General features: G+C 39.6%; 1 protein-coding gene across 1 annotated transcript; it reads left to right on the forward strand.

Annotated features, from left to right (window-relative positions):
- Positions 1 to 836: 836 nt before the first annotated feature.
- On the forward strand, positions 837 to 1765 carry LOC127119190 (malate dehydrogenase, mitochondrial-like). Its single transcript, XM_051049376.1, has one exon. It carries the CDS (start codon positions 1058 to 1060, stop codon positions 1748 to 1750), a length of 693 nt encoding a protein of 230 aa, XP_050905333.1. The 5' UTR covers positions 837 to 1057; the 3' UTR covers positions 1751 to 1765.
- Positions 1766 to 12500: the final 10735 nt, after the last annotated feature.

A 12500-nucleotide genomic window follows, 5' to 3' on the forward strand; every position in this document is an offset into this window, starting at 1 on the left:
AACAATTCAAGCTTCTTTTGCGATTCCAAGCCTTTGTCCAAAACCGAGCCACTTACATACTTCCTACACAAAACCATGAAGATAAAAATTAGTTCACCTGCATAATATTTTTCTAACCACATTAAACTAACACAAACTGTTATAATAAAGTTTCTAAGCCGTTTTCAATTTCTCCACAACAACTTCACTTCATAGCCATGATCTTAATCATAATGATATTCCAATGGTGCCTTGCCTTTATATGTACACACAGGAAGATAGAAATCTTTGTTATGTATGCGCTAGCCAATCGTCACTTTCCATTAAGGAGAATAGAAATTCTGTTGAGGATAATCTACAAGTCAGAGAAACCTGTAAAAGGAATTGAACCTGGAATTGATAACAAATTAATTTCGAGCCTCCTAAACAAACCGACATAAAACCTCTTACATTCTTCTGAACATGTAATGGGATCCTTGAGACAAAGCATAAGCATAAGAGATTTCTAACAAAAGCATTACGGAACGAGTGGCACGGTAAAAAGGCAAAGCATGCTACCATCTTAAACCAACCTTAACCTGCAAAATTTCCATAGCAGAAAAACAAGAAATTTCTAACCGTAATACCCTCACCCAATCTCCAACAAAACCTACACAAATCGGTCCTTCAAGCCTTCAAAAAGTAGCCATAAACCTTCCAAGCCGAACCCAATTCGGAATTCATAAAACTTCATATAATACAATCGGTAACCGAAGCTCCTTCGAACCACCTAGAAAAATCCATAACAGAGATCAAAAGGAAAGTCAAATAACATAATGAAAATATCAATTCATAAATAGAATTCCAAGTGCATTCGGATCCACCTGCTAAGTGAGCTAGCAAAACTGTACAAAATTCCAAGGACTTTGCAATATCGGTACCCCGTTTTGACCATAATGCCTAAACCTTCCAGAACAGGATATTATCACCCTTCTGCAACCACTTTAACCTACGTAAACACGAGTCAAAAATATAATAGAATAGGAGAAGAAAACTCAGAAGTAGAGAAAAAAAAGAGCATTCAACAACAGAGAGAATAATGAGGCCATCCATGCTCAGATCCATCCACTCAACCGTGTCCCGCAGCCGATCTCACCTAGCCCGTCGTGGCTATGCCACCAAACCGGTCCCAGAATGCAAGGTGGCCATTCTCGACGCTGCCAGCAGTATCGGCCAGCCCCTCTCTCTTCTGATGAAGCTCAACCCCCTCGTTTCAACCCTATCTGTTTACGATATCGCTGGAACCCCCGGTGTTGCCGCCGATGTTAACCACATCAACTCCAGATCTGAGGTTGCTGGGTACGCAGGTGAGGAAGAGCTTGGTAAAGCTTTTGAGGGTGCTAATGTTGTTATTATTCCTACTAGTGTGCCAAGAAATCCTGGAATGACTCGTGATGATCTTTTCAACATTAATGTCAGCATTGTCAAGTCACTTGCCACTGCTATTGCTAAGTATTTCCCCCATGCCCTTATTAACATGTTAAGCAACCTTGTGAACTCCATAGTTGCCATTGCTGCACTGGTTTTCAAGAAGGCAGGAACATATGATGAAAAGAGATTGTTTGGGGTTACAACCCTTGATGTGGTTAGGGCCAAAAATTTCTATCCTGGGAAAGCTAAAGTTCTAGTTGCTGATGTGAATGTCCCTGTCATAGGAGGCCTTTATGGGGGTCTGGGCTGGATTTCCCTGCGAGTAGCCGGCAAAGCGTCAGGTTTTGTTACTGGAAACTAAGGATTATATTTATGAATTGTATTGTTGTGATAAGCAACGAAAAAATAGATGCATCATATATACCTCAAAGAATCAAGGCAAGTTAGGGTGTGTGATGCATTGCTTCTATACAGGAAATCAACCAACCTGCATAAACCACCAGAAAACCTGCATTACAATGACAACAAAACTCAGTTCTATAATGAAAACTCCGACCAAAAAAATTGAATTAGAAAGAAAACAATTTTAACTTGCAAGATTTTATAACAGACTCACAACAATCGTAACTGAATGCTAACTAACTCTAACAACCTCATAACAGAACGAAACCTTCCCTCACGATAACTAATTCACAACCTGCAAAAACCCTCTTCTAAAAATGACCTTCGGACCTTCCCTTCACAACACAACTTCACCTCTTCAACCTGAACTTCAACCTCCACCTGCATAAATCCACTCTCCATCACAGTTAAGAGGACCTTCATACCATCCATTTTCGTCTTCCAAAACGGAACGGATCCTCTTCACATTCCAACTTCTCCTTCACCTTCACTCAAAACCTCCCTTAGAATTACGAACAAAAACCGGTAACCACCAACGAACCCTCACTTCACCTCATCAACTACTTCAACCTCACAATCACATCCATCGAACCTCCATTCACCTCCACCCTGCAACCCGCCGCAGAACCCTCCACTTCTCACTTCGCCGATAACCAAACCATTCACAACCTTCAATCACAGAACTGAAACGGAATCAAAAAGAAGAAGCGAAAGAGAAAAGGAAACGAAAAACGCAGACGAGAAAAAAAGAAAAGATATCGGGATTTATCACTTTTCAACAATAATCATGGCGTAATCAACGTATAATCGGTGCTGTCGTCACTTCAATTGTAACCGTTTTGTCCACCGTCGGGATCGAAACGACCAGAACTAGAATCACGCTTGAGATTTCTTCCGGAGGAATCATCATCGGTGGATACGGATTGGAGTTCGTCAAATCCACTGTTGGTTTCTGAAGAGCGTCTTGATTAGCCGTCACGTTGTAAGGTATGGAAGTCTTAGAAATTTAACGTAAATGCGTTTTGTTTTCTTCCATTGACCTGAGTTCTTTCACATATGTCGCACGTGACTCTCCCCATTGCTGACTCACAGTGTTTCATGGTAACATCATCCATTCATTCGTTGGACATTTCACCTGGGCTAATGGGTGGACATTTCATTCGATTAACCTTGCCACGATAAATACTTTTTAGTTATTAGATTTTGGCTATTTCATTTGTGGATTTATGCGGATTAATATGGTTCATGTGGATTTTTTTCCATGATTAGAACTTAGGTTAATTTCCACTCAATTTGTGTGATTATAGTCATTAGATTTAATAGATTTTAGTGCTTTAGAAATAATACTCACTTTAATTGTCCATTTAATCGTTTCTTTGGTTTATGATCATTTTGATTAGATTGAAAATCCCATTTCAATTTATGTGAAGAATACTTTGTATGTCTAATTCCATTTGACATGATCATATGATAAATCTAGATTACTTTTCATTGATTTATCCATTACCTTTTGAATTGATTCTAACCATGGTACATATTTGCATATTGTTGCATCCTTCTTATTCATTCTCATTCATGCTAACTCGTTTGTTGTTTTATGTCCATAAGTTGACTTGGAGAAGCAAGTTCACTCTTAAGCTAGCCATGCTCCTAACCATTCCATTTCCATTCAATAACTTTGTATTGTTTGAAGTACCATGTCACTTGTATGCCTTAGATATGGTACATAGTTGATAGTTTGTAACTTGTATTTTCCTTTCATTCCCTTTCCATTGTATTGTGTGGATCCATCCCCCAATCGTGGGTTAAATGTTCCCCCTCCCCTTAGTCATGTAATAGCTTAGCTTTATCGCTTTCTAGCTTAGTTCACCATGCATGTTAATAATCAAAGATAAAATACAAAATGATAAACAAATCATTTCAAAAGAAACAAAAGGTACTTGATTCAACGTCAAGTTGTTTTCCGAATAAACTAACACCATTGCAACATATATGCTTGATCCAACGTCAAGCATTCTCTATCCACTCCAAGATTCATTCACATCTCTTCTCCATTCTCTTCTCAATCTTCATCCTATCTCTCACCTCCATTCTTCACTCACTACTTTCATAATAAATTCAAGCACTTGATTCAACGTCAAGTTTCTTTTTCAAAACCATTTTTATAACAAATTGGAATGCAAATGGGGTGTTCGTGTTTGTACACAACATTCAAGTAATTGGGTTGTCGGTCGTACCTATCCTGAGGACCCGACACTTGACTTTCCCCCTTAAAACATCTAATCATTCAAACAAGTTAGATCTAGGTGCTATGAGGAAGAAAAAGAATAGTTAGAACTTCATTGTTCTCTCGATTCCCAAGTACTTTAATCGTTGACTGTACTTAGTCAAGGGTTAGATACTTGTCGCCCTTTAAGCTCCAACGATTAAACTTGCCAAATTCCTTTCATAACCAAATCTCTTTTTTGGATGAAAAAGAGTGGTTAGGATAGCTTATCCTCTCAACTCCCGAGTTATTGGGCTGTTGATTGTATCTAGCCAAGGGTCTAATGCTTGTCTCCATGCATAAAATCAACCCCAACAAATCAAATCATCTTTCGCCTTAGGGAACTCTATTCAAAACCTTTCAATAAGGACGCGTTACTTCCATTATACCGTGAACGAAGCTTAAGCCTCCATGTGCGAGCAAGTAATGTTTAACTGTTAGAGTGCGAACCAAGCGTATCCACTTTACCGTAAACAAGCAAATACTTTCCGCTCCCATAACAGAGTATACAAGCAAGTGAATAATAGCACGCGAACGTCAATACTGTTCAGTAAAAACAACCAAACAAATACGCCATTTTTGAGCCAAACTACGAAGCTCTGACTTCCCTATTGCACGTATGGGGATACGTAGGCACAAGGGCCCAAATCCTTGGAGAGCACACTAACTTAAAACTTATTTTCTCCCCATCTTATCCCTTCATCTCATTCCCGATAGCAAGCAACTTACAGATAAATAAACATCCATACGCATTTGATACGAGCAAGTGGTTCCCATGGAGTACCATGGATGTGAGGGGTGCTAATACCTTCCCCTTGCTTAACCGACTTCCGAATCCGCTCTTGGTTGCGAGACCATTTCTCTCATTTGGGGTTTTATCGCTATTTTCCCTTTCCTTTGGAATAAATAAAATCCGGTGGCGACTCTGTATTTTTCGCGGCGCTTCACTTGTTGTTGCTGTTGTTGTTGATATTGAGTTTGATATTAGCCATGTTGAGGAGCAGTTCCTTTTTTGTCTTTCCATGAGAAGTTGGGATGATTCTTCCAACTCGGATTGTACGTGTTGGAATAAGGATTATTCTGCTTCAAAAATTTGATTTCCTCCACTTGTTGAGGAGTTGCAAAACAATAAACAGTTTGGTGTGGACCACTACAAATTTCACAATAGACAGTAGGAGGCGGTTGGACCTGCGCCACCTGTTGGGGGTTTTGTAAAAATCACTGTAAGAGAAAATAACATAGAATAAATATTTTCACAGATTATAATAATATGCCAAGGTTGGTGTGTGAAAATCTCCTATAATGACCCTTGAGTGTATATCTCCTTAATAATGAGAATTGTTTCAATTACCAGATCTTAAGATTGTTTCCCCTTGAGACCTCGGAGGGAAACCTTTGGTATTCAATCTAACCTCTAAGTCCTTTGGTGATTATGATGAAACCAAGCAATTTTACTTTAACAAGAATAACCCGGTAACCATAGGGTATCCCTAGTCCTAGGTGATATCTACTATGGTTTCACTGTATAAAAACCTTAACAATTGCAATCCTGTTAATCGTTAACCATACATCAATCTTGATTTTTCTTATAAAGAAAGCATTACGCAAATTACACAGTGAAATTAACAACAAATAACATGTATTAAGGAAATTAAAACTTCAGAGTCATTACACGATCAATTCAGGGACACCCCCCCTGGCATTGGGGGGTTTAGCCTCTCATATTATTCAAATAAGATACAAAATAAAAACGAGACATTACAAAAGAATGGGAACTTCATTGATCTTCAATTGCATCCGCTCTTGAAGGATCTCCGTTCTTCACCGCTTTTGACCGCTTCAATCTTTATCGTCTCCAATTTGTGATCGTAAAAGTACCTTCTCCATATTCAAAAATCCCCTAAATAGTTCCTGATGATAAATTTGATGTAGAAAAAGTCCAAAATGCCCTCCAAGATCAGTCGTGCCAAAATACAGCAAAAACTGGAAAATGAGGTGTCCAAGCCAACACTGGCCGTGTCAGGCAACACGACAGGTCGTGTTGGGCTTCTGATGAAAAAGCCTTGACATGCCCCTCTAGGGAGGCTGACACGGGCCGTGTCAGCTCCTTGTTTTCTTCTTCCAAATGTCCTCTCCTTACACGGCCCGTGTTGGGTAACACGGGTGGCCGTGTCAGGACTACTGTGTTGCCCAATTTCCTCTTCTGACGGGCCCGGAACGTCCGATTTGCTTGTCTATCTCCCCGATACTCTTGCTTACACATGAAACCAATAGAACTACCACAAAGAGACATAAAATGGAGTATAATGATGCAAACCAAATGTAATCAACAATTGGAAACAACAATGCAAAACATCTAATTTACTAAACAGAACAATAAAACAAGTAGACGAATGTGTTATCGACTTCGTGAAAAGGTGTCGAATGAGTGTCAGAAAACAAGTAGAATTGGAGATTTATCAACCGCCTTTTTGGGTTTTCGACTTAGCGAGTTGTTCGTTTATTTTTCTAGGCGAAGTATTTCTTGACTACATCAGTATTCACAGGACGTGGGAGCTCCTCACCATCCATATTTGTAAGAATCAAGGCCCCACCGGAGAAGGCTCTCTTGACTACATATGGGCCATCATAATTAGGAGTCCACTTACCCCTAGAATCAGATATGAAAGATTGAATCTTTTTAAGCACAAGGTCACCTTCTCTGAATACGTGAGGTTGAACCTTCCTGTCAAATGCTTTCTTCATTATCTGCTGATATAACTGACCATGGCATAAAGTCTTCATCCTCTTTTCTTCAATCAAATTCAGTAGGTCATACCTTCTTTGACACCATTCATCTTCGGATAACTTAGCTTCCATCAAGACACACATTGACGGGATCTCTACTTCTATTGGGAGCACTGCTTCCATGCCATAGACAAGAGAAACGGGGTTGCCCCTGTTAAAGTGCGGACGGACGTACGATATCCATGCTTGGTCACATTGGCGTATGAGGCCGCTTCAACCCACTTTGTGAAAGAATCAATAGCCACCAGAATAAAACGATGTCTGTTGAAAGCTTTGGGCTTAATCATACCAATCATGTCGATGTGTGGTAGAGGAAAGTCATCCTTAGGACTGTCTTTGTTTAGATCTCTGTAGTCAACACACATGTGAATCTTCCCGTCCTTCTTGGGAACTGGCACAATGTTGGCCAATCACCGCGGATACTCTGATATGATAAGGAAACTTACATCAATTTGCTTTTTCACTTCCTCTTTGATTGTGATCGCCATGTCCGGACGAGTTCTTCTTAACTTTTACTTGATCGGTGGGCACTCTGGCCTCAACGATAAATGATGCTCCACTATATCTGTGTCCAACCCTGGCATGTCTTGGTATGACCAAGCAAACACATCGTTATATTCTCGGAGAAGCTCTATCATCCTCTATTTGACCTCTGGCGCGAGCAGTGCTCCAACTTTGACTTATTTTATATCCTCTTCAGACCCCAAGTTGATTACTTCCACAAGCTCTTTGAATGGTTGAATGGTTTTTTCTTCATTTTCGAGCAGTCTAGAGATTTCATCTGGAATGTCTTCCTCTTCTTCTTCTTCTTCCGCTTCATATACAGGGAATTCAAAGTTGCAAGAGGGTATAAGGTCATTGGTTTTAATGAATATGTCATGAATTAATATGCATATGTGATTTTATGCTTGTTTTAGAAATACATAAAAGTGTGAAGTTGTGTGCGGTTATCTGGAAATGTTTATTTGCTTATTTTAGATTACCATTTTCTAGAGAAAAAAAACAGCAAAATAATAAAAACAACAATATGGAAACAAAATAAAATCTTCATTGATTTAATTCTTGAAACACAAGCCCAAACATTGTTACTTTTGCCTTAGGCATAACGAAAGGATTTTTTGAAAAGAAAACAAACAACAAAATATTACTTTGAAATGTGAACAACAATAGGAACATCAACAGAGATCCAGTTTTGGCGAATCACTCTGCGGGCTACGAAGTTGGCTGGGACATCTTTAGGATTGCCTTCCACAATGGAATTGGCTTCAGCTACTTCGTCTTCTGAGCCAAGGATATATTCAATTTCTACATACTGAGGAAAGTAGAAAGGGACATATTCATCTTCTATCTCGATATCGTATTCTGGATCGTCGCGGTAGGGTTTCCATGCTGAATCACCATCCTCAGTGATGACACTAACTTCTGGCAAAGTGGGATTGATGAACCCTCCACTATGGAAAGTTCTTTGATTGAACAAACATATTTACTTCCTTATGCAATCTTCTTGGAAGTAAGAAAGAAGCCTAAACCCTCTCGGTGTTTATTTTCTAGGAGATCCAAAGTTGTTCCCCAACCATTGGTTATACCACCATTTACTAGCCGTTGTGCATCCTTGAATGAAGAGATGAATACTCCTCTCTTGACATCTTTGTCAATCAAAGAAAGGGATAGGAATTGAGTTCCAACAGCTTCTTCAGGTTCAAGATAATCAAAAGATGATAAGTGACTCACAACCAGTGCTTGCTCCCCACAGACTGTCACTAGCTTCCTGTTCTTCACAAATCTAAGCTTCTGATGCAGAGTAGAAGTGACTGCCCCAGCTTCATGGATCCAAGGACGACCAAATAAACAACTATACACAGCTTCTATGTCCATCACCTTGAATGTTATCTGGAAAGTATGAGGTTCGGTGGTCATAGGAAGGTCGACTTCTCCAATGATTGTTTTTTTGGAACCATCAAAAGCTTTGATAATAATCTTGCCACTCTTCATAGGAGCACCTTGAAAAGAAAGTATGGAAAGTGTCGATTTCGGCATGACATTGAGAGACGAGCTTGTATCCACTAACACACTTGACAAAGAGTCATTCATACAGTTGATTGAGATATTTAGTGCCATGTCATGATTTCTTCATTCTTCGGGGAGCTCTTCATTACTGAAACTCAAGTTGTTGCAGGCCGTGATGTTAGCGACGATACCATCAAACTGTCTGACCATCACATCATGGTCTACATAGGCTTGTTCTAAGACTTTCTACAAAGCTTCACAGTGAGCCTCAAAGTTCATCAACAAAGATAACACAGATATCTTGGAAGGTGTATGCAGTAATTGTTCCACGACATTGTATTCACTTTTCCTGATGATCTTCAACACCTCATCGTCATCACTTTTCAGATTCATGCTATCAGATTGGCCAACCGGTTCAAAAGGGATCTCAACATGAGCCTGCTTTCCTGCTGAGACATCCTCAGTCCTTTTTGCAAATATACGTCCACTCCTTGTGACCCTGCTTACATCAACGATGTTAACAATTGAGGGCAGAGGAACCTCCTTTCCATTCTCAGTCATTGTAGAATTGTACTTGTAAGGCACGACTTTATCAGATTGGTAGGGAATTGGGCCCGACAAGTTAATGACCAGAGGAGTCACAGAATTCTTCCGACTGTCATAAATAATTTGTATAGGCTCGGAATCATTGAACTGAGGAACTATGAAATTCACTTCGTTGTCACTATTGACCATATTTACCTTAATATAATCTCTGGCTTGGTAGGCTACAATGTAACCTTGGTCCATTTGATCCTGGAGATCCGTTACAACAGTTAGGCATCCTTGAGAGTTCCTGGAACAAACCCTGCAAGAGGCGTAGTTATGTGGAGGCATAAAACCATTCTTGCTATATCTGGCGTGTTTCTTTACTGAGTTCTCGCCCAACAACCATACATAATAGATATAGAAATTGCACGGGCAACCATATACCATGTTAACTGAGGCTGAACCATGTTGCGGTAGAGGATTAACTTGAACATTAGGGTTTATATCCTTAAATTAAAGGATACCACTCTTGATGAGCCTCTGAACATCTGACTTTAGACCAAAACAATTTTCAATGTTGTGTCCTAGTGCCCCTTGATGGTAAGCACAAAATTGATCTGCCTTGTACCAATAGGGAAGGTCCTTTGGCACGGGTGGTAGAGACCTTGTCTGGACATGATTTTTAGCTATCAGTGTAGGAAACAATTTTGCATAGGACATTGGGATAGGATCAAACTGTGGCCTTTTTTGAATATGATTTTGATTATTAAATTGAGAGCGAGCCTGTTGTGAAGGTTGTAGATTTGATGGTTGTTGATGAACATGTTGTTGTTGCTGATGATGTTGAGGATATTGTTGTTGATGTTGATGCAAGAACGGTGGCTGATAAATTGGCGCTACCATTGGTGGACTAATGATTGGTGAAACGGCTGCAACATGTTGATACTTTCTTCTTTGTCTTCCATATAAAACGACACTAACATTAGATTCTTTCTTCTTGGAGAAATTATTGGTGAATTTCTTAACATGACTAGAAGCGCCGTTTCATTAGTTAAATGTTCTTCTCTGACTGCTTCCTTAAGTCGCATGCTCGTGTTTACCATCTTGGTGAAATCACTGGGTGCGCTAGCGATCATGTGGTTATAGTAGAGTGAACTCAGAGTTTTCAAAAAGATTTTAGTCATCTCTTTCTCTTCAAGTGGATGGCAAATTTGTGCAGCAATTTCACGTCACCTTTGAGCATATTCCTTGAAACTCTCTTTGTCTTTATGAGACATGGCACGGAGTTGATCTCTGTCCGGAGCCATATCTACATTATATTTGTATTGATGAAAAAAAGCTTCACCAAGGTCGTTGAAAGTACGGATCTTCGTGATGTCCAAGCCCATGTACCACTTAAGAGTGGCACCAGTTAATCTGTCTTGAAAGTAGTGGATCAGAAGCTGATGGTTGTTAGTCTGAGTTGACACCTTCCTAGCATACATCACCATATGACTTTAAGGACATGAATTTCCTTTGTATTTCTCCAAGTCTGGTACTTTGAATTTAGACGGAATTTGAACATTAGGAACTAAACAGAGTTCGGAAGCGGTCTTGCCAAAAAGATCCTTACCTCGAAGAGCGTTGATTTCCCTTTGCATTTCTAAGAACTGATCTTAAAATCCCTCTAACCTTTCATCTACTCCCACAACTTCTCTTGGAACAACGTGATAAATGTTTTCTTCATTATAAGGAGTCATATGCACCACATGAGGAGGTACATACATCACAAAAGTCACTACTGGAGCTTTAGTGTTTTGAGGGCGATATCTAGTTGGCATATAACCGTGAGGCATTCCCCAAGGGAAACCGGGTGGCATGTGATATTGTTGATCATTGACGGGCTCCACTAGAATGGGCGTCGAGACGTTCTCAAATATTGTTGTTCATTGTATTGGATCTTGAGAATTGTTCGATGACTGATTATGAGCAGCCACCAAAGTCTCCATCATAGCAGTAAGCCTTTCCAAACTGTCTTGCAAGGTGATTAATTCCTCCTTGAGCTCTGGATTTTCTTGTTCAAGCTGACTCATCCTTCTCCAGCGACTGACTCGAGTATTGTACTGGTGATTCAGTTTGACTATTGGAGGGAGAAGACATGTGAGAGTTTATTGAAATGCAAGAACTTGTGCTTGAATGATGCATGATATGCAGATGAAAAAGATAAGTTTTAATTTTTAAGAAACTCAATAATTTATTGCAAATTTTATCGAGACAAAATTTGGTATAAACTGAACAAAAACCTCTTTTTATTAAACAATTGAGGGATTACAAAGGATGAAATACAATTTCAACGATCCTAAACAATACAAGAGGAAAACAACTAAGTCTATGAGTCCTAAGGAATCCCATATGTAGAAGGTTCTGCTGCTAGCTGATGCTTCCTCTTCTGCCTCTTTAACTGAGCATTCTCGATCATAAGCTTGTCGATGATTCCCTTCCAAGCACCTGAGGTGGGAGGTATGTTGGAGTACTCATGAAATGGTTAGACTTTAAAGAGAAGTAAACCTTCTTGTTTCTCCTGTTTCCTCTCAGCTTGTTGTTCTAGAATCTCAATCAAATCATCCTTCTCCTTTAGCTGCTGCTTCATCTTCATCTTCTTACTATTTAAGATATGGTACTTGCCTTTCCAAGTGTCTCTTTCCAATTTCAACCTAGCCAAAATTTATTGAAACTTTTCCTTATTCTCAATAGGAATGGTGGGTGATGATGTTATAGCATAAGGGAATGAGGGTTTCTCAGGAGCATAAGGCATCTTAAGTTCACTGGCTCTAGCACAAACCCATTGGGTGTACGGCTCAAAAGCAACACAATTCTTTCTTACTAACCGGCCTTTTCCTTTCCTGTGAATGTTGCACAAATCATGTATGATTCTATCCTTCAAACTGGAGCTCTCTTCTTCATTGAGGTAAAAGAAACCTGACAACAGAAGGTTATCAGGTTTATTTGCCATAGGATATCCTAATTGGCATCTGGTAAGTATGGGGTTATAGTTAATTCCCCCATGTACACCAAGGAGAGGTACATTAGGAAATTCACCACAACTATCAAGAATTACTCCAACATCATAGGAGGGGTCATA

Source organism: Lathyrus oleraceus, chromosome 2 (assembly GCF_024323335.1).
Source record: "Lathyrus oleraceus cultivar Zhongwan6 chromosome 2, CAAS_Psat_ZW6_1.0, whole genome shotgun sequence".
Taxonomy (NCBI): Eukaryota; Viridiplantae; Streptophyta; class Magnoliopsida; order Fabales; family Fabaceae; genus Lathyrus; species Lathyrus oleraceus.